Raw genomic sequence first — 24,708 nt, 5'->3', positions numbered from 1 at the left:
ACATCAATTTCATCTGTTTTAGATCTTTTGGCTTGCAAATTTATACATGTTTGCAATAAAATTCTGTCTAACTGATTCTTTGAATCTAAGGCTTTTAATTTTTTTATTGGTCTCTATTATATCTCTACCAATCCAGTACTTTTGAAATGGAAACTTCAGAAAATGGTAAAGCAAAGTGTTCAGACAGTCAGAATAGATGTGGAATATGCATTTAAAGCAAGGAAAACTAGGTCAGGTGAAGAGGCCAGGATATGATTTTAAACTAAAGCTGACCAGTTTGACTGCATTAATTTACTTGATGGGGGATTTTTAGCAGAAATTGAACAGAATATCAGCTTTGATGGGAAGTCTAGTGACAAAAGCTGTCTTCTTTTCAAACATCAAAGCATTCTGGCCATAATGACCACTGGTGTTTCTTCTATACTTGCAGCAGCAGATGCCAAACCTGTTAGCTAGATTCTTATTGATTGTTTTTAAGAATATGAATCATGCAAACAAATGTATACCAATGTGAGTAAGTTCACTTTAACATATCAAGGACATCTAGAGAGTACTCATTTTACCCAAATTGATCTTCTGTCATTTCAATGATTCAATTTTGAAGAATATGAATCATAGAAAGCAACATAATTCATGTAATGCAAAACCGTTCTAATCCTATAAGGACTAAGTTACACTGAAGACGATGGGGTAACATAACACACTTCAACCTTTATTACCTTTCACTCTACCACTAAACATGTACATATAAGAATTCTTATGTTTCGGTCCAAACCCCGATACCTTCCCTCCCAGTGAATCATCCTCCTGTGTCAGTATATAGATACTCATACAAAGAATCCCTGTATGTATGATTAAAGCCCAGTGATCAAGTGCAAAGATATTATTGATGGGATATTTCATTTGCTTTCCTTCTATGATAAATGGTCTGGGATGGCATGGAGCAACATGTTGGATCATGCTTTTTGTCAGGTTTCTCAAAAATTATGCTTAATGTGCAATTTCTCATAATTCCACACATTTTTTTGAATAGAAGGAAAAAAAAATATGTAGAACAATGCAGTCTTTTTCATAGCTGATCAGAGGTATAAAGTCTACATAAAATTGCAATTTACCATTTCTTTCAGTTACAACCATGCATGCCTGGCAAAGTCAGACTAAAATATAGTTAATTATGTGAAAAAAACTTGCTATTGTTAGCATATGGATGGCCAATCAACAAGTTATCTTGTATTTTGGGGGGTTAAAATATAAAATTTGTTTAACCTCTGTATCCACATATTGAAGAACAATAAATTAATTTAAAAAAAAAAGGCTTTATAACCATAACATTAAGGCCATGCTATACTGCAAAATCAACTGAACCACCTGTTAGCCCACCTTGATAGTTGAATTTTTCAAACTCCCTTTACTTGTCAACATTTTTGTGGTCTTCACATTCTCTGCAGGGCATCCCAGGCATATTTTACAGTCTAGACAGACAACTTCTGCAGTATCTTTTCCATTATCAACCAAGATCTGGGAGTTACATAATCAGAAAGCCTGATTTTGAGTCTTGTTTATTTAGTCTTTTATTGCAGAAATAAGCAATTAGGCAAAATGCTTAACATTTTAAATGTCATCAAGGTATTTGATTTATCAATGGTTTTTATTTAGAAACTTTTAATGTCACAAAAACCTTGGAACAGTTCACAATTAAAGAAAATCCTGCCATATGGCAAAATGAAACTTCTTTCAATAATAAAACCAGATTCTACTGTATCAGTCTGGGTTTGATCTTGCAATTATTCAAGGTCACTTGCTGAAACACACAAATGTAATTATTTCAAGATATCATCTCCTAATTCAAGAGCAGTGGTTGAACTTCTTTATTTTCTCATGCAATGCCCAATTGCTACAAAATGCTTCCCACATTATTTATTAATGCTTGATTTCCAAGAGGTGTTTATTCTTTCAGAATTTCTCACCCGCTTAATTGGCACCCTATACAGAGAAGTGTTGTCTAGATTTCCAAAGGTCATTTTCTTATCAAATAATATTGTACCAAGTAAATTATTAGTTAATTGACCTGATGTAAAATAGTAGCTGGATGCAAAATAAACCTCTTAAAAAGAGATCTTCCTTTATATCTTCCACTTAAGCAAGATATCAAAATAATAAACTTAAGAAGGATCCAAATTTAAAGCAAAATCAGTCAAGAGGCCAATTACCAAGTAGCAAATAAAATCTCAAAAGTTGCATTGGGATACATGTGTTGTTTATATTTTATTGCATTACCCACAAATCTTTTTTTTTCAATGAAACATGTTCACAAATGCTGACCCAAAAGCTGGATACAAATTTTAGAGTCAATGAACTTTTGGCCTATTATATCATCATCTGGATGTGACCTTAGTGTGCAATGTTGGGCAGGGTAACTCACATATCACAAAGCAATGACAATAAACAATGCAGCCAATTTACCCCAGCATACATCAACAGATAATCCACAGTCTGTTAATCACTGCTAATCCTTGCCAGTAATCCTTGCCATGTTTCTGATGAAAGCATCTTTCCCATAGTGAGATTCCCAGACACATTAGGGCTCATTAAACTGTGATTAAAGTAATTGTTTGGGAAATGAATAGCTCTTCTGTTGCAGGAAAACACATGCTGTAGGCATGTTAATCTACCTTAAGCATGTTAATCTGCTTCAGACACAGAGTAATCAGTTTGGCTTTCTCTAAGGTGAGTGTTTCATCCATTCAACTTATGAGGTCTTCATTCCTTGACCTTATTGACACATAAGCTAGCTCATTCACAACTACTAGAGGAACTTACTTCTTGTATATAGCCACTTGAATAGAGAAGGAAAGGGAAGATGATGTTGGTAGGTATTTTGCATTTCTTTTAATGACAAACACTTGAGAGCAATAAAGTTTTCACATTTGCAAAATACCATTTTTTATGGATACATAAATTTTCTCAAATTTTGAGGATGGTTTTATGATGTCCAGAATGCAGGAAAAAAACTTTTGAAATAATCCAAGTGAAAAAGACAGTAGTTTGATTACGTTTTAAAGATCAAATTCCCAAGCAGGGACCTCCTACTCACTCATTTTTGAGTGAGCACAACACAGCAATTTAGAACAAAGATCTACAAATTGCATATTCTCATTATAGCAAATGCCACAGACCTATTAAAATCAGTTTTTAAGAAAAAATAAAACTTTGGAGTAAGAAATGTTTTGAAACAACAACTACATGTAATGACAAATTACACACATATGTATTTCCCAAACTTGAACAATTAATCGCTTAATTAATGTTTCTTTTTCCCCGATTCTATCTCAGATGCACAATACTCCAAAAACTGCAAATGTACACAATACTACCCAAGACAGCAAACTGTTAGTGTTCAAAGATCAGAAAGAGCAAGGATTTCCTCTTGTATATAAATAATCAAATGAAATATTGGCAAAATACAACATTGTATGAATGTATATCATATTTGATCACATTTTCACATATACAAAACCCTGGTTTAACATGCTCTGAGATGTCAAAACAAATAATATTCTAGGTCTGTTTACCTTAAGGAAAGATTCAATTTATTTATACACTGTTAAGATGGGGAATATGATAAAAACAGAACATCAGTTTTCTTATCCCTTTTCTTCATTGTTAATGATTTTTTCCCCTAGGATAATATTTCCCTCTTTAAATCTAAAGGGCATTCCCAGGCACCAATTTTCAATTAATGAACAAAACTGTTAGGGAGTATAGGCATTGGAACAGAGAAAATAATTACTCCTTTTCTCAAGTTTTTTTTTTTTTTTTTTTTGGCTTGTTGGTGAGGATACTGAAAGAAGGGAAGGCCATTAGATCTCTATGCTTGGCACCATTTTGACAAGAAATCAGACCACTTAACTATGATGACCTATCAACATATCGGCTGTAGTTTCATGCTTCAAGAAACCAACTCTAACAAAAACCTTGTTACTTTAACGGAAACACTTGGGAAAAAACAATTACAACATCACAAAAAAGCATTACCAAGAAAAGAAACATCAATTGGATAGATTATCATATATCAATATATTTCACAACACAGAAATCATTTGCTAGCTTTAATTTATTTCTGCTTCATTGAAAAAAAAAAAAAAACGCAATACTTTACTTTTCAGTACTGTCTGATTTCTTATAAAAATGTTAAGAACTTAGACTTGTCTAGATATAAAAATAAATATGAAGATAAGCAGAAATGAAAATCATAACTTCACAGGATTTGAATGTTTCTATATCAGTTACACCTATCTGAAATAGTGATACATCTTGAATAATCACTCTGGATCATTTCACAATTTCTTTCTTCTCAATTACCAAATACACTGATATCTACCTTAATAAAAAGTCTGTCTTGATACCAGTGGAAGTGTTAAATTATTATTTAAGAAACGGCAGAAAGCCAAGCTTTACATGAAGATTATTTGTTATCTTGGAATGAGGGATTAGCAGTGGATACATGCTATTCATCTGCTGATGAAAATGTTCTGCAAACAGCACATTCCAAGACAGAATCATAAGCAGATTAAAAAAAAAAATCCTAGCATTAGTGTTTGTCATTGTTATAAGGATAGGAAGTACTCATTACACTTAAAAAACTGCTTTGGTATCCCAATTTACTTGTTAACCTAAAAAAAGCTACATCAAAGACCTTGCATGGTAGAATTTGGGAGACAGCTATGCAGAATCTCTTTTCTTTAACTTTCAAGCCAGTGCATACAAACTGGGATATACGTTGTATTATAATACAGGATTGACAAGAAACAATAAAGAGATAACAATAAATAGAAGCCATTTCATAATACAAAATAAAAGTAAATTCAAGCTACAGTTTTGAGATTGGATGAGAATCATCATTACAAGCATGTTTTCAGATCCTTGTTGTTTAAGCAATTAGATATATAACACACACTCATGATTCAAGGAAATATTCTTTCTATGAAACATGTTACTGCATAACAGACAATACTGTTGGTACTCATATACCAAAAATACATATTGCATCATAGTGACAGATACAGAATCTAACAAACAGTATTAACCTAAGTGCATATGTACCTTAATAGAAATGTCATTTTCCTGAAATAAATGTGAGCATTATTTAATGTAGAGACAGGTTTCATGTTGTGTCCTTACCTGTAAAGTATAGAATGGATTAACCTTGACCTTACCAGGAAATTTGCAGCATTAGCAGTTAATAATTATGAAGGTTAAGCAGAACTAAATACAGTTCAAATTATAAAAAAAGGTAGTTCAGCATTTATTATGCCAATGCATATCTTGACATGGGACCTCTGTTTTTTAAGGCCTCATTCAATAGACCCATAACCTTCACTTCTAGTGCCAGGTGGATGCTGTCGAGCCCAAGTTTCACGATCATGAAGCGAACACCCTACCATGGGCTACTGTGACCAGTTAATGCATCAGTTGACAGTTAGTTAATTTCTAGACTAATGAAATGTAACTTAAATAATAGCAGCTTGCACTTTAAATTCATTATGTATAACATTATAGCATATGACTCTATTGTAAACTAATTAAATATTAACTGGAAAAAAATAAGGCACATAATTTGAACTACCTGTAATCCCAATCTTAATAACATGGGGGTCCTTGCAAGTTAACACAAGATTAGTCTTTTCTTGCCCTATGGTTCTTGAGAGGAAGTTTTTTGAATAACCCTATTAATCCATTTTAACTTTTCTTAAATCAACCCTTCATTTAAAACAAGTTTGAATCTTTATTACCCAAGAAAGCTTTCAAGGCAAGTTTGATTAGACCTCTGATTCAAGACTAAGAAGATGATAAAAGTTTACACACAAAAGATTACAGACAAATGGACAATGGCAGAAAGATTTAAACTCAGTTATGCTAAAATTAAATTCAATTTCAAGGATCTGAATATTTAGCTTATAGATCTATATCAAGAGCAAACTCTATTTCAAATGATGAATCAATTTATATGTTAATCACTTACACCTTGTTCAACATAATCTAATTTCTCAAAACTTCAAGTCCAGACAATAACTGTTTCTCTGTTGCCTCCCACAGGCATATTAGATTTACGCTAGGTTTCATTTATCTGAGGAAAATAAGGATCATGACCTTAATTAGTGAAAATTAAATGAACATTGCCAAGCCTATGTTGATGAGGAGCAAATGAAGATGCTTCAGTTATTGATGAACTTTGACAATGTTAATGGTAAACTACTCAAATCCATTATATTTCCTTTTCACCTTGACCTTACTTTGTTAATTAAGGTAGGGAGAGGAGGCAAAATCAGAGAGATTATGCTAAATTTCTTCTCTCAATTACCTTCACAGGGGAAAAGCAAACTTTATATCATAAACTTCTCATCTTAATCAGGTACACAAAAATGTACCATGGTTGTCTTTATTTATGAAGACTTGCATGCATGTTTTTTTTTTTTCATTAAAAATCCATGCAGTTTCTTAACACCGTATAGTGGGTTCTTTAGTGGGTGTAAAATTCAGCTTTTTGCTTGCTTAGAGGTATGCCAATAATTTTGGTGCAACTTATTTTGGTGGACATGGGGTTCCAAGTCAGAAGAGTGCTTCAGGTGCCTTAGATATGTAGATACATGTTTAAATACCAATTAAAGAGGTATAACATTTAATAACAGATTGATCAAAGTTATTTTTCTTGTGTTCAGTACTAGCTTACATGTATACGCAAGGGTGCAAATTTTAACGATAAAATTAAGTTTTAGCAGGCTATTACAAAAACTACTAAAATAAGCCAAAGTAAGCAACCCACTAAAAATTCCTGCTATATGGTATTCAGTTATTTGGAACACTTAATAAACCTTTCTTCCTGCTTTGAAAATTTCATAACCATTTTATACAAAAGTATAAATTTTTTTCCATCTCTATCAACAGCCCCATAAAAGGATATCTTTTAAGCACAAAGCAATAATCAATTAATATGCACTGTACTTTCTCTGAAACACTAAAGATGAAATAAGAAGCATCAAATTCTCAGTAAGTAAGAATTGATCAACCTCATGAATAAGTTTTATGGAAGTTGCATATGCAGACTGCAAGCATCAACATGCATTATTCTCTCTCCCCAATATATTCTTGACATTTCAAGAATGAATAATACACATCCTAAAATTTTGTAGTCAGACACTGTCTGTCAATGAATTTATGTGCAGGATTTGGATCATGGATAATGTGTACTGCATCACTGAAAAGACATGCCTTAGTCATGCCTTCATTGTAAAATAATTAACTTATGTAATTACGTGTACATATAAACTAAATTTCTTCCACCCCCCTTAATTAATGAATTGGAAATTACTCACAGCTGGTTAAAAAAAGTTTGGCACAGGAAGGCAGTAATGATTCAATGTTTCACAATTGTCTATAAGGAATAAGCTAATACAAGAGGAAAAGACTGTGAATTTACCCTACATCTCAAAGAAGCAATTTCGAAATGATCATGTTGATGCACTGTAGAGCAAGTGCTTCAGAAGTTTAAATGTGCAAGAATAAATCAGAGAGCATTATCTTTCCTGTGATGTAAGAGGAAACACATAGCAGACTAACAGGTTGCCAATAAGAGTTGATATAATCGCCATGTGAAATACCACCCCGTTAAAGACCAACAAACCTGGCATTAACTTTCGCTCAACAAAGCTGAACTTTCAGACTAAATACATGGCTTTTTGTTATAAAAAAAATTCTCTAAATCAGCTAAATACAGAAGCGCACTGTGGTATGATGTAATGTTCCAAAGTCTTCAGAACAAACAGGAATCTTCTCATTTTCTTTTGAAGTGAGAGGTCGGTTGTTGAGAGCCAAAGAAACATTTACACACATATTATATATACACACGGTAGCAAATACCTGCGTTTTGGAATCTGAGTCAGCATTTGGCGAGAGGGGAGGGCTGCTGTAGTTAATTTTCTTAATGAATCACATTGCAATAAATTAACTTCCTGCAAACTTCCAGACTGATCCAGATAACTAACAACCTGTTATAAATTTCACTTCCTTCTGACAAAGTGCAGTGAAATCAGCAGTTCCTAGCTTTAATATCACTCTTTCTGCAGACATGGTATTTTCCCTCATCTAGACATTCATTTAATTAAATTTTACATTAAGACTTTGCAACAATCTATATTCCCCCTAGCGTATGATTATCAAGTCATGAATAATATTTTTGTAACAATATTTGGTGCAAAATTTCTCTCACATTACTTCATAAAATTTCAGTAATCTTTTCATAATTTTTCTCTGCCCATCTCAAATGAGTTTATATCTTCTAATCTCATTCTGGAGTAAATATACCTTCAAGACAAACTAAGCAAGCTAAGATCATCTGTCTTTGTCAGGCAAACTTTTCTATAGCTGTGCTTAAGACCATTTGTCTTTTAATCCAACATGAAAACAAATAGGTGCAATGTATGAAGCCATTTTAACAAAGAGGTAACCTTCAAAAAGAGTCATTGCAAAGATAAGACCTGGGTACTTCATGCAGAAATCATTAATATCCTGTCTTGAAACATAATTAATTATCAAAGTTTCAATGTACAAAAATAAAGTTTTCTAAAGGACCTCCCCTTGTTTTATTCCCTTGAAATCTGATTCAGACTCACAAAATGTTTCATCTTTTATCATAATATATATATACTATTAAAACAAAGTATTTCAGAATAATATTCATATTTTATACCATTGCCATTTGCCAATATTATATCCATTTATTTGATAAAGCTAAACTACAACTATTTGTTTGCAAAATCTGGCTTAAAACAAGTTTAATATATCAGAGAGATAATATTTCCCTCATGAACTACATATCAATTGTTTATGTATAGCATTTGTATGAAACTGGGTTTAGTTCTTCAATGTCTTTTTAATGCAGTGCCAAGCAAAAGTTCAACAAAAAATATGTATTAAAAACAAAACATTCATGCATCCTTGGCAAGTCCATCCAGATAACCGAAAAACTCAGACAGGAAAATTAGACTGGAAGAATGAAATCCTAATTTAGGTTATCTAACAGACTCCAAATGCAAATACAATACATTCACATTATGATCAGATGCTTTTACTTAATTCTTGCATTTATTTTGATATCTTAGGCATCAAATAAAAAAAATTTAATAACGATAAATTAATTTGTCCCCCAATATGCTTTGGTTATTGCCATTTGCACTCATCTTGTCAACAAAAATTACATAAACATGACAAATAAAAACACAGATAACAGATAACAAAGGGTGGTCAACATAAACTTGGTCACTTTTAGTGCCACTCAATAAACACTAACCCACTCTTACACAAAGGCTGGGCCAATTTATCAGGGGTTACCACACAAGTACTGATAAGAAGTGATGAAGAGTGCATTTGATGTGTCCAGATACTTTAACATGGGTACACACAGACCACAGTTGAATCATGTTCCAGTATTGTCTAAATTGGCTTTCCGAGGTTGATTTGATTATTTAATAAGGGGTGGCAAGAATTCTAAAATCATTTCTGTGTAATACATGTTTCTTATAGATAAGGTCTACAAACTTAAGATATGAATATTCCTTTAACCCACATAGATGTCATAAAATGAAAATCGCATGAATTCTTCATCAGTTTACTTAGGGAATGTTTGTAATATTATAATGAAATACCTCAAGATAAAAGAATAAAAGAGATGACAAATTAGTATGTTATTGTGGCTTTTTTTATTTCTATATTACCGGTACTTATGAACTTGAAAAAAACTCGTGCAAAAATCCTTAAAAACACTCAGGCAGATATAGAATGCAAAATTCATGAATAAATGAAAATACCTAGTATATTTCAAATATATATAAAAATAGAGAATCATTATTTGACTGTTCTTTTGTGCATAACGAATTTTGAATTTTCTGCACATATTTTTAATCAGGGAAAAGATAAAACAAATATTGAGATCAAAGAATATACTGCAGTATATCAATTCTGATTATCCTTGTTACCATGAATGTATTTGTTTCACAATCTGATTTATCAAAATATATCTTGAATAATTCATGACAAAATTAAAAACAAGACTTAACTGTTTGGTTAACTGGTTACTTGGAAAAAATTATAATTAACCAGTTACAAAATTATCGGATTGCCATCCCTGAGTAGTACTAAATATTAAGTGATACAGCACAGACCATAAGGTCCACATAATTATATGATATCCTATAGGTGCTGAACTTCCTTAAACATTTGATGAAAAAATACCTGAGCTGTGAGAATACCACACAGTATTTACATAAGCAAGGCAATCAGAATTCTGAGGCAAGATTACACAAGAAGATTCTTTGTGACCCAGACGGCTTGTTGGGAATTAGCCAATTGCATGGATTAGCAGGGTGTCAACTTTTCTCAATTTAGACTCCCCTGTTTTTCACATTTTTTTTTCTTTTCGGTCCAACCCTTGAAAAAATTCAATACGTCTGTAGCTTGAAACGCTTCCAAAGCCATTTTCATCACTTAAAAGAAAATTAAACAAGATCGAAGTGACTTATACGCACTCTCTATAGCCTGATGTACGTAGTCGTGTTGAAAATAAAAAATATGATTGGAGCTGATAAAATTAAAATCGAGGTGATTATAACTGATTATAGGGATAAAGCTCTTACGACAACTAGGTCTGAATTACATAAAATTATATTAAATTTTCGTTTCCATTGCAGAGAGAATATGTCTGCAAATTTTCAGAAATCCACTCCTAAGTAAAAATCCACGAAACCATGCACATTCAATTATGAAATATATTAATCATTTAGATTTACCAAAAGTTAGGAAGACCATCAACTTCCTTTGCAAAGCAATGTGACATATGTCATTTCCGGTGCGACACAGTGTAAAACTAGGATGTGACAGCAACCGTTTATGTTAGATAAATGTGAAACGATGTTTTAAGAAAAATAAATTTAAAAAAAAATTAACAATAAGAAAAATAGATTTATTTAAAATTTAATAAAATTGTTGGAGATTGAAATGACAGTATATCGTATTTAAAAAGTAAAGTTTAAAAGAAACATAAAATTTAAATATAAGAATTCTATCAAATATATAAAAAAAATTTATCTAAATTCCCTAGTATATTTTAAATATGGATATACCTACCGCATGTTATAAGGAGTAGGCCTAGAGTTGCGATGAGTCTTCGTATAAAGTATCCGTAACCGAATGGTCCCATGCCTGTTCCAACTGGAAAATTTGGTCGGATTCCTTTACATAAAACATGTCTCTGATCCCTGTATCCCAAATGTGAGACCTCTGTAACTGTTTTTTATCCCCCTAGTATTGGGGGACATTACACCGTAAAATTGTCGTGTCTTGTCTCTCTCTCTTTCGGTTCTCGACTCCCTCTTGTTTGAGTTCTCCTATAGATGTTAATTTTCGGATGAAGAGACACCCGGTTTCCCTCTTCTCAGCTAGCAGGTAAAATATGTAGGTAAAATACCTTAATGAGAAAATTTAAAGAAGATGAGTTTTATATCTTGTGTTGAAAGTCGAGTTGACGTTGAACTGATAAGACTATTTGTCTATTTTGATAACATTTTGTTAAATCCCGCATTATGATTCAGAGAACACATTGATTTGAACGTGATGCAATAGACTATGTGATTAAATCCATAGAGGCCTCCTTCCATAAACAAAATGAAACTGAAAATCTTTGATCTTTCACGTACCGCGCATCCTAATTTTCTCTACATTCCATATGAGTTTTTTTCATTCACTGATTTAGAACCGATACACCGCATAGAGTATTGGTAGGACAAGATAACAAGTGGTTCCAGAACAACGAGATATTCCAAAATATTATATAATACGTAAATTTATCTCACTCTAATATTGTGCAATCATTCATCATCCTCTGTGTAATACCATTTTATTTTTAAATCCAGGAAAATTTATTTTCTCACTTAGTTATCTCTGTGATAACGCATCTCCACCTCGGTCCATTAGATATGTAAAAATGAACTATTGAGGATCAAATAAAGTGTAAGTCCCAAACTGCCGGCGCTGAGAAAAGACAAACGTACAGACAGGCACGCGCATTACAGCAATCAGCTGATTACAGACACCCCCTCCTTTGAGTCTTCTCCATTCGCTGTATATTTCGCCGTCTAAATACTTGACAGGCACAGGAACATCTTTAATAAGCGTCTGCAGCCATAAAGACCGCATCTCACACGAACAAAAAAAATATTGTCGATTGTCAATTCTTATTCAGGAATTATAGCAAACCAAAACAGAGAGAATCAAGAGTCGAACTCGATCCGATAGTGATTAAAATTCAATACTTGAAAGCCTAAAAACATCATTCCAAAAAAAAAAAACCATTTTGATTCGTAAGACTTATAGATGGTATTAAAAATGAACTCCAAATATCATGCAATTATCAGCTTAATAAAAATTACAATCTTAAGAATCTTTTATCCTTAGCAAGAACTTATAGTGTTATTTAGCGAGAACTCCGAGGAACAAAGCCATTTGGGATATAGCCTAATGATATGTAAATATTTAATGAAATCTATCTCACCTTTCACTCTTTCAGCAATATTGCTACAGTATTGCCTCTTTCCCAGTACGAATGATTGCCAATTTTTCCTAAAGCATACGTTTCACATGGTTTCGTCATGTCTATAAATATTAAGGTTTCCCAATCATGCTGCGGATGCTATCGAATTTCTTTGTGCATTTTCATCACCACATGCTGTAAGACCTATTTTTGGTCGATTTTAATTTAAAAGAAAGAACACGAGATTCGACAATAGATCACAGAGTCGTGGGCTGCGATGACTTCACATCCTTGATTCATTTAAACAACGAAATGGTTCCAAAATTGCAATGAATATATGCTCACACTAAAACACTTACTCCAGCAAGCACGTTAATGAATGAAAACTCATTGCCATGCGTTAACTGTCATGTTTTTACTTGAGTTGTCAAATATCGACGATAAACCCCTGAATTTGTACCAGATCCGATGATAGCAGGCTGCACCACTCCCCACTCATGGCATCAATTAATACATTGTATTTTTATAACAAATCAAATTTTAAAGATGCCATGTATTGTGGAAAACGGCGTTTCGGGGACAAGGAACACTGTGATTATCTAACTAATTAAAAAATCAGTATTACTGTGTCAAAATTTCAAGAATAAGATGTAAATCAAGCTACAAGAAAATAAATAATTTGGAATGTGACAAAAATATGCTCCGCATATCTCAGTGTAGTGAACGAAACTTGGTCAACTCAGTGCATACCTGAACTACATGCTCTGCATAAGATTTCTTGAAAAAAAATATGTACAGTCCTTTATATATCCAATCAAATATAAGCATTTACCATTTCTCATTTACAAAAGTAAGTTTTGTTTACTTGCTTATGTTTTTTTTATATAAATACCGACAAGACTTTTTTGAAACGTGTTTAATGAAAAAAGTACGCGTATATGATTTTATTTAACAGCACATTATTTCAATGTATTTTTTACCATTGACCTTGACCTTTAAGATATGACACTGAGTAAAAATCATACATTGAAGCCATTTTATCAATAACATACGAAAATTTGAATGTATTCCAGTCAACGGATTCCAGAATTATGACCCGGACATGAGTTAAAAAATTTCATTGTATGAGACCTTTAAAATACTTTTGACCTAGATTCTAGATACATCTTTAGGTTTTTGTACAGAAAAAACTTAAATTTCTACCAAACTCTAAATACAGGTATTCATATCCATGACAGGAAATTAATTTAAATACGCAGTACATAATCACCTGGCAGCGGCCCTGACCTTTCCGAAAATTTGAATGTTCCAATCAAGAATTACGATGTCCACGATTTTGTGACAGAAAGACAAATAGACAATTATAGTGACTTTTTCACTGGTGGAGGAGAACAGAGAAAAGATGTTATCTCCCCTTGAAAGCAATTAGTATGGGTTTAAACATTTCACGGGAAAAAAATCTTGCCCAGCATATCATTGGCTTTGAGGTCAAGAACAATGTTTTATGTAGGTCATGATGAATTATCGTACATAAATAACCTTAATAATGATGATGAGACATCAGCTTGCCAAATATCATGTATAATATCCAGAGACTGAAATACTTACTATTCTGATCATGATATACATGTACTTCTAATACGACCCTAATGTCAAAATCCACTGTCATAAGTTTTTCATGACAAATTAATGAGGAAAATCATGTAAGATGATTATGGCCTGTACATGCTTATTCATAAAAAAAAGAACCTCCGAAAATTAATAAATGATTTAATCTAAAGTCAAAGGTCGAGGTCATTTCATTGATGATACATCTCCTTGCCAAATATTTGAGACTTTGAAAAATAAAGAAGCATCCTTACAGTGCTTAGCACAAACTATTTTTTTTTTTAAAAGGGAACAAACATTTTGTTAACTAAAATATATAAAACATTTTTGTGATGATGATAATTTTCTAACGGAAGATCGAAATTTTAGTGTACTGTACGGGGTAAAACTAGAGATAACTCATTCCTGAATATGAAAATTACACCGGAAGCAAGGTGATTTATCAAATCTTTTATAAAGGGCAAGGTAATCTGTTGGTCATAACGTTACAGTTACATGTATATGTGTGTCATAAAGTTATATGACACATAACCTAATAATGAAAAATGAAATAAAAATATGTAAAATAAAAAAAAAAATTTAAAATAAAAATGTAAAATATGAAAGTCCTATAATAAATGGAAAAAATACAGAAATAGGACTACTCAGTTGATATTCAAAGGAAACCAGTAACCTCTTTTTGAAGGGAAGACATAGAATATACGCCCTTGCTCTTCGATCTTTAGTTTAATGAATTAATGTCAAAAATATCCTGCTCATATTTTCTCTCTATGTATATCTAGCAGGTCAGGAAAATCTTGGTAAAGGTCTTCAAAAATTCCAATAAAAATATTTTTTTTCCTTTTATTTTATTTATTCCCAGCCCTTGAAAACAGATTCGAACTTAATTTGAAGTGAAGTAAAAGTGAATGGTGTATTAAGAGAAGGAAGTTAATGTTCGATCAAGCACATCTTGAATTGGTGTAAATGTTTAATCCTCCAATTTCGTTCATTCACCGAGAGGAATGGTAAAAGACAGAGGATGCGCTAATTACAGAAAAATTCCACACACCGTTACAAGGTGAAAGCATGAATGGTTTTGATGAAACCTAAAACAGAATTTCAAGAAAAATAATAAATAAGTAGGCACACGTCTTACTGACCGGAAAACGCACGCACGTGCTGGCCACAGGGGCGGTATATCTGTTTTACCATTGTGCATTAAAATAAAACGGTTTGAAGCGTGGGAAAAGGAAGTTCAAGAGAGGAAAAGGAATTTTGGGAATCATTTAACAACATTGATAGGAAACCAAAGTGCGGGCTAAATTTTATTGTTAATGGACGAGATTTCGGAGCAACGGGATACTTGACCTGTAAATTAGACATTTGTAAAAGATGTTCATTTGTGTGTCAGATTTCTGAAATTTCGTGATTTTTTAATATTTTATTTTGTATATCTACCACCTAGTGAAAAAGGCATTAACCATTTTTTTGCTGCGAAATCGATTTTTCAATTTCTCTTATGTTCTTCAGTGAATGGCATTGAATGAAATCACATCCGTACCGTCTTTAATCCACGGAACACATAGATTAATATGTACTAAATGAAGATCACGAAATGTCTCTCGTGCGCAGGGATTTTCAAATTTATATAAAACACAGAGTGCCATCATGGTATTTATATGTTAGCAAACCATATACAGATACAGAGAACAAAGAATCATAATACACACTTGAGAACCATTCATTGCTTAGAATCCTTAATTGAGTGTGCTCTACACTGTATAGATGGAAAGCGCTCAATAAATACGTTTATTAATTAATCAGTCAACGTTGACATGAGTTTTGGAAACATCCGTGTTTTTTGTTTTATTTTGGCGAAAGCTGAACAGATTCCTTTTTTTTCTTAAGTACCAACAGGCAGACTCTAGCTTTCTGGTTAAAATAATGTTAAGGTCAACCATTTCATGTCATTCATAGGCGAAGCGTGATGGTCCATGCTGGAAGTACTCCGCGCACCTTTGATAACCTTACAGAATATACTGGTGAGCACTTTCTTCTTGTGTCTGGTCTGGGCAGACAGATTATCTTTTATGTGCCTTTTATTTTCCCTAAACACTGCAACAATCCCCGTGAGAAAGAAGAGGCTCCACAGATCGATAATGGTTGTTGATTTTTACAATTCATTATCACTCAGTTTAATTTCTCCCCTGGTATTTAGGAGCGTTGAAATTCTCCAGAAAGCTAAACAACTATAAAAGCAGTTGTTCATATAGAATCATGTAAATAATGGTTTAATATACCATGGAGAATACGGATATTTTCTCAGTTCTCGGATCAGATGATAAATCAGTCCTCGTGTTGACTTGCAAAAATCTTACAGCCCTTAATTGATATGCGAATAATGATACATTTTCAGCTTTTTCATGAAATATAGTTTAGGACATTCCAAGTTTATTCTATGTTTAACATCCGCGTGCGCCTTGGATTTTGACACCCAAGATCAGAAAAAAATATTAGGAGTTCTGAAATTTACTTATTTATTTTGTTTTTGGTCAAAATCCTTCAATTCTGACCATTTCTTTCTATATTTTTCTACAATCTGTCATATTAGATATTAATCATTTAATTCCTGATTTTCTAAGGAATAGATCTCTATGAGAAAAGGAGATTAATGAAATGAAATCCTTTAAATAACATCGTTTTTCTGACTATAAAGTCTGTATTTTAATTTTTTGGCTTGTGTTTTTTTTTTTTAATGAATATATAGGTAGGTAGGTTTTTGAAAGATGAGTGGACGCTAAGCAGAGAAAAAACTTTGAATGGCCTTATACATTATCAAAATTAAAATTGTTTTTGAGATTCCATGTTATTCAGTCTAAATTTTCTCAACAGGGGGAAATCTTAAAGTACTCAATTATTCAAAACAAAACAAAAAAAATTTCATTTTATATATTGAAACTAAAGACTTACTAATCCAAGTTGTCGTGGAAACTGCCATAAATAAGAGAAAATATTCGAAACGAAATAAAATTTTCTCAAAAGTTTATGGTTTGATTCTGACGAAAATAGAAGAAATAGCGCAGCCACTGTTGAGAAATGCTGATAATTTAAGATTCATTCATAATAAATGCTGAACCCGAAATCTTACAAACTATCTATAGATGTCAAGAGCAGTTTTCAAGAAAAAAGACAGTAAAATTTGACGTTAATATCCATCCACATCCGTTCCAGCTATTAAATCTGCATGAAATTTCCCTCGACTCCTCCTAGTATCAAACCAGAGGGGCATCCATAAATACTCAGAGACAGAGTTTAAAAGACATTCCAAATACCACAACCTGGGGTTACTGACTTATGTATTACCGATAACCCCTGTGACAAATTGTTCCATATCGTTCAGCTTTGATCATACATTTATGAGCTGTTGAAAACGGAACATAGAATCCACCAGAGTTAAGTCTTAAAAGTTTATGATATTTACAAGTGAATTTTGGAGTATTTCCCCATCACACATGCAAATACAGGATGCATTTGGCTAAATCTTGTTCTAAGAAATTAAAATTGCTGATGATATATTGCCTGATATTAAAGTGTCTAAAAAATAAATAAATAAATAACAGAGAGTAAATTATGTTTCGAGGTGACGATTTCAAAGAAATTGGTGCATTATCTTAAAAGAATTTACCGAATTATGCCTGTTCGAAATCTATTGTTGCGTGAAAACATTGTTTTGAAGCTCCGTGCATGAACAAGCCGAAAATGGGTTACTAGTAATTCGAAGCCAGTAACTTTTACAAATTTATCCCGAGACTTTTCATAGAATTGTTAATTAATTGTAATTATTGGTATAAAAGGTGAAGATAACGAACAGTGATTGATATCATAAATCCAGTAATTAAAACGAATTGTGAACAGGGCAGGACCACGGACCCCTGGAAACACCAGAGGTGGGATCAGGTGCCTAGAAGGAGTAAGCATCCCCTGTCGACCGGCCACATCCGCCGTGAGACCTATGTATTATTGATCAGACAGAAGGCGTATACTCCGTAGTCAAATTTAGTATAAAAGCAATGACCTAACAAATGGTATGAAATATATCAGACAAAATACGACCTAACGATAGGTTGTATTTACAAACAAGGCCATTATAATGACCGCAGAATTTGTGAAAACCTGACTTTAAACGGGGTTGTTGAAATCCTTGTAACGTCGACTTATTTGTCAGTAGTTTTCTTCGGTTTAAAGATTGATCGTATTCCAGGCATGCTCTTGCATATCGAATCAACTGAGAGACATAAACAACATTAACAGGTAATGTTGGAATACTACTACATAAAAATTAGATTTTAGTTGTCCACTGCCGTTTATAGTCAGTATGAAACAGATGTGGTAGACTCTGTAGAGTCTTTTATTTTGAACTCACTGGGATATATTTAATCTACATATGAATGAAAATAATTATTTTTTGTTGATAAAACGTCGTCGATATATCTAAATGTTGAGTTGAAGGCTTCAACAAGAGTTTTCCTCTTCCAGTGAAGAAGTGTTTGAATAAATTCTTCTTCATAAAGGTCGGCTATTAAAGAAGCACAATTAGTGCCCATCGAAATTCCAACAGATTGTTGGAAGACCATCAACGTCAGAGTACTTGTTAGTAGAATCAGAATGAATTTTACAAAGACATTTTGTATATGACCAGTCACAAGATAAGAAAATTTACGAGTTCCATTTTTATCGAGAAAGCAGTTGTCTATGATTTCAAAAAGCCTGCTCTTTAATTTATCATAAGGAATGGTTGTATAGCGTAGAAAATTGTATTTTTATGCTATTGATGTTTGAAAAGTTTTGAAATTTTAAATTTTCCAAAAGTTCTTTGGAGTTTTTTTAGAATCCACATTTGATTTACACCACTACTTCAATTGACAAAGGTCTGGACACTTTGGCATTAAAATACAAATGTCTATAGAACTGTTGAAATAGACAGAATATATTTGACTATGTAACTTGAGGCTGAACTCTGCTCACTCTTGGCTTTACAGTACCAAAATACCTTACCAAAGAAACCTAACTCCTTTTCAATCGTATAAGAGAAAATTTATCATAAGGAATGGTTGTATAGCGTAGAAAATTTTCTAGAGTTATCGGAAAGATTCAAGTTGGAATTTATATTTCCAACAAAAGCAACTAATGCACTTAGATTATTATAGTTTTCTGAGGTCTTAAAAAACTTTAGACAGAGAGATTCAGATTTTTCCTATCCTCTTCTCTGGTATATCTGATATTTTAAGATTCGATATAAATGCTACTTTATTATCTTTAAAAAAGAAAAAAAGAATTTGTCCGGGATTTATTATCCAAACTAATCTCTTACTTCAAGAAATTATTTCATTTTTGTTATAACCAAACAATCTTATAATAGGAAAAAAATACCCCCCCCCCCAAAAAAAATAATAAAATAAAATAAAATAAATAAATAAATAGTAAAAAAAAAAACCCGTACATTTTATTTTTGGTAAACTATTAACAGGAGAAATATTTTTAAGCTGATTATTTGTTGACTACGTACTGAATATTTGCGATATTGAAATTATGATTTGTAATTAAATGCTTTTTAATTTGCTTACAATGATAAACTGTTTGATGGATAAACATATAAACATGGATAAACATATATTTCGATCAAACCTGCCTAGAGTTCTTTCCAAAGTTGGTTTATCTACTCACCATCTTGTCTGTGTTTATCCAAAGCACTTTGAGAAATAGCATCGGGAATCAGGAAACCGTTAAAAGTTCTTAACAAACCATCACTAAAGCTCCCCCCCTCCTCCCTCCAATAAATACTCCTAAGTTGAAGGGACATGACTCTAGATGAAGAGATTTTAGGATACAAAAAATATACGAGGGTTGATCCAAAAGTTCTTGGAAGCTCTTTCTAAAATTTTATCTTGATGTGATTAAAGCAAACAATATCACTAAGTTCCAATTACCATTAAGGTCACAGGAGCCTTCTTAAAACATGGACAGTTGTAAAATCCGGGGGAGACTTCGACGTAACGTCATTAGGTATGTCACGTCACGTTGTAGGAGCATTTCACCCTTATGTTCAAATCGACTAAGTAATTCTACAGAACACTGCATTCTTTTCGCCATTTCTGCTCTCGAGAAAAGCCTGGGTACCCATCTCGCACCCACTTTCTTTTTATTACGATCATTTTTCAAAATACGCTCCATGGTTCATGTTCCTATTTCAGTAGCAATGTCAACCACAGTACGTCGGCGGTCCACGTCCATTAACGCTCTCAACTTGTCTACGAGGAAAAAAACGACCTTCCAATAGGTGGCCACACCTTTCATCATCCTCCATGGAAGTTCTATTTTCTTTAAATTTCTCAGGCCACTGGAGCTTACTGCACTTTTGTACCGCATGTATCACTAATATATGCGTTTAAGTCGGAGTGTTCCCGAGATTTTTAGCTCACCTGAGCCGAAGGCTCAAGTGAGCTTTTCTGATTACATTTTGTCCGGCGTCCGTCTGTCTAGCTGTCTGTCTGTCCGTCTGTCTAAAAACTTTTCACATTTTTGACTTCTTCTCAAGAACCACTGGGCCAATTTCAACCAAACTTGCCACAAAGTATCCTTGGGTGAAGGGGATTCAGATTTTTTCATATGAAGGGCCATGCAATCTTCCAAGGGGAGATAATTACAAATTAGTGAAAATTGATAGCATCTGAATCATCCTCAGGTAGTGTAGATTCAAGTTTGTTAAAATCATGACCCCCGGGGGTTGGGTGGGGCCACAATAGACAAGTTTTACATAAGAATATATAGGAAAAAAATCTCTTGAAATCTTCTTCTCAAGAACAGCAAAGCCATGATTGGTCATATTGATATGGAAGCATCCTCAGGCGTAGTGTAGATTCAAGTTTGTTCAAATGATGACCCCCGGGGGTAGGGTGGGTCACAATGGGTGATCAAAGTTTTACATAGGAATGTATAGGAAAAATCTTTAAAAATCTTCTTCTCAAGAATGGCAAAGCCATTATTGGTCATATTGATATGGAAGCATCCTCAGGTAGTGTAGATTCAAGTTTATTCAAATGATGACCCCCGGGGGTAGGGTGGGGTCACAATGGGGGATCAAAGCTTTACATAGGAATATATAGGAGAAAAAAATTGAAAAATCTTCTTCTCAAGAACAGCAAAGCTTTGTTAAGTCATATTGATATGGAATCATTCTCAGATAGTGTAGATTCAACTTTGTTCGAATCATGATCCCGCAGGGTTAGGGTGGGGCCACAATGGGGGATCAAAGTTTTACATAGGAATATATAGGAAAAAATCTTTTCAAGAACATAAAAGCCATATTTAGTCATATTGGAAGCATCCTAGAGTAGATTCAAGTTTGTTCAAATGATGACCCCGGGGGTAGGGTGGGGTCACAATGGGGGATCAAATTTTGAACAAGGGAATATATAGGAAAAAAATCTTTAAAAATCTTCTGCTCAAGAGCAGTAAAGCCATTTATTATATTGATATGGAAGCATCCTCAGGTAGTAAATTCAAGTCCCCTCCCCTCGCCCCCCCCCCCTTTAAACTTTTCAATACTGAACTGATTTGTTCTTTTTCCTAGCCAATGTGCTCAGGTGAGCGATGTGGCCCATGGGCCTCTTGTCACAACACTTATTACTTGACCTTACTTCGACGTTATCTAACGATGTCATGATTACATGTAACAACAAATCATCAATAAAAAAACTAAATATCCAGTAAAATCAATAAAACTTTCACACAAAGGTTTATAAGAGGTCAAGCAATCGTTATAATGACAACATTTTCGTTTCATGTGCTATTTAACGTGTTTTTTTCTTCACAAGTGCGTATTAAGTATTGAAATGATAATGAACGAATAAATGTCTCCCCCGCATTTTCAAACATCCGTTTCTATGGCAACTGCCAAAGTGTTACTATCATGAATATTTGAAATATTTTTTATTAAAAAAAAATCAACTAGTGTTTATATCTCCATCTGTAATTTTCAATCACTTCCACCAATAAATAAATAAAATATTAAGAAATTCCACGAATTTTTGGATCAACCCTCGTACACATCCAGTGTCGTAGTAGTCTCCCTTTCATCGCAATCACGAGAAATTACATTTAAATGCTACGCGTGTATGTACATCTAACTAATTTTAGGGAAGGAGTCCCAAAGAATTGAACATTATGGAATTTTAATGATGTTTACTGTGGTAAACCCGACAATTGTTCACTTTTTCAGTCGTTTGTGGTTATATCCACAATATTATGACCTGAAGAATGAAATTCTATTTTTTTATTATACCCCTCAAGTTGCGTGGGGTATAATGTTTTTGACCAGTCCGTAAGTCCTGTTTCTTTGTCAGCGCAACTCCTCTTAAATCACTGAACAGAATTTCGTCAAACTTTGCAGATATTTAGGTATTTAGTGTGTAGAAGTGCATATTGCCATGAAATTCTGATTCCATTATTTTTCTGGGAATTTGGGCACATTTAAAGTTCGATTTTTGGCCATGTCTTGAATATAGAGATGAACAGTTTGTCAGCGCAACTCCTCTTAAATCGCTGTATAGAATTTCGTCAAACTTTGCAGATATTTAAGACACAGTATGTAGATGTGCATATTGCCAGGAAATTCAGATTCCATTATTTTTCTGGAATTTGGGCATTTTTCAACTTAGATTTTTGGCCATATCTAGAATATAGAGATAAATAGTTTGTCAGCGCAACTCCTCTTAAACCGCTGCACAGAATTTCGTCAAACTTAGCAGATATTTAGGACACAGTGTGTAGATGTGCATATTGTTAGGAAAATCCGATTACATTATTTTTCTGGGAATTTGAACCTTTTTCAACTTAGATTTTAGCCATATCTTGAGTATAGAGATGAACAGTTTGTCAGCGCAACTCCTCTTAAACCTCTGCACAGAACTTCGTCAAACTTTGCAGATATTTAATTAGGACAGGGTATGTATAGTGCATATTGCCAGGAAATCCCGATTCCATTATTTTTGCCCTTAGAGCTTTGGCTATTATTGAAGAACTTTCCAGCTAGGTAATAAGGAAATCCACTGGAATCAGCTTTTGTAATGAAATTTTATGTGAAATGTTTTATTGCCTTAAAAGACCCCTATTGATTTTGAGATCAAAATATTAATGAATCAACACACACACACAAAATATCTTGGATAGAAGTACACAAAAAGTTCTCAACTCCCCCCCCCCCCCTTTTAATCAGTGCTTTGCCTTAAATAATATCAAAAGTAAAGTATGTAAGCAAATTTATTTGACTACATCATAATTTTGTTTCCATCAATTATTTAAATGTGTAAGTTGTCATACGTTGGACATGGACTTACACTCATTAACAAATCGAAATCACCAAGGAATTAAATGACAGTTTATCAGCATAAAATGCCCTCGTCTACTCATGGACTCATCACGATTTAGGATCCCTCTATTTACTTCTGAAAAATGATTTTTTTTTTTTTTTTTTTTTTTTTGGACATTGAAAATATTATATTGTATAAGGTGTAAATACATGTATTGAGTTTATCTATTTCACTTTTAACAATGAACACCGAGGAAAGCGTAAAACAGTCATTCTACGATAAATGGACCAATTCAGAGTAAAAAACACGAAAAAAATAATTGTTTCAAATAGCAAAATGAACATCATAATTCTCTAAAGGACCTATCAGTGAACTTGAAAACAAAGTATTGTCCACAAATCTGGTTTCGTTAACTTTTTACAACAATTTCAAGATACCATTGATTTTAAGGTAATGTTACGGAAGTTAATGCTTGATCAAGCCTTATTATTTTTTAAATAAAGCTGAATTTGACCAATTTTTCGTTTCTGATGTTCAGTAAAGAACGCTAAAGTATGATTCCTGAAGTCTCGCATGAATCCGAATTTAAATTAAATTTTCGGGAAAAATATCGTTACGGAAGTTAATCGTTACGGAAGTTAATTCCCAACAATAAAAGTTAAAATTCTCTTCAATAGTTAAAATCAAAGTTTGTTTTAGGATATTATACAAAAGTATGAAGCATTTCGCTCCCAAAATAATCAAAAATTTTATACCTTAAATGCAAAATCTTTCCTAAATTACGTTACGGAAGTTAAATTTTTAAGAGAGACAACTGTTTTTGTCTAATTCATTTTGTTATGTCGAAAATGTAATCGTGTAAAATAGCTGACTCGCAACTAGAATCGATGATATAAGGTTCCGTGGTCACTTTCAGATAAGTTTCAGTTCTTTTTGAAATCTGCATTCTATGCGTGAAATTTAAAACAAAATCGTTATACGGAAGTTAATCGATTTTAAGCGACATGCTTATAAATTCGCATGAAAAGAGATCTATGCATTTCTTTGCGAGAAATGGTTTGATTTCTTTTTCTAAAGGATAAAAGACATTTTTTAACATTCATTGCACTCTATTCTGAACGATTTTACGGCTTAACATTTCATCTTGAAATTTGTATATAAATGAAGCGA

General features: G+C 33.0%; 1 protein-coding gene across 1 annotated transcript in view; it reads right to left on the bottom strand.

Annotated features, from left to right (window-relative positions):
- The window catches only part of LOC133200374 (protein kinase C-binding protein NELL1-like), a 40,214-nt gene extending 27,965 nt beyond the window's left edge, over positions 1-12,249 (bottom strand). The window contains exons 1-2 of the mRNA XM_061336187.1: positions 11,748-12,249; positions 11,179-11,518 (exon numbers count right to left, since the gene is read on the bottom strand). Coding sequence (XP_061192171.1) covers positions 11,179-11,251 — 73 coding nt within the window. The 5' untranslated portion in view covers positions 11,252-11,518; positions 11,748-12,249. The remainder of the gene's footprint in view (positions 1-11,178; positions 11,519-11,747) is intronic.
- Positions 12,250-24,708: the final 12,459 nt, after the last annotated feature.

This window comes from Saccostrea echinata, unplaced genomic scaffold, assembly GCF_033153115.1.
Source record: "Saccostrea echinata isolate AGI-Se365-2 ecotype Australia unplaced genomic scaffold, CSIRO_AGI_Sech_v1 ptg000039l, whole genome shotgun sequence".
Lineage (NCBI taxonomy): Eukaryota > Metazoa > Mollusca > Bivalvia > Ostreida > Ostreidae > Saccostrea > Saccostrea echinata.
The sequence above is the reverse complement of the archived record's forward strand: the minus strand, read 5'-3'. Positions and strand labels throughout refer to the sequence as shown.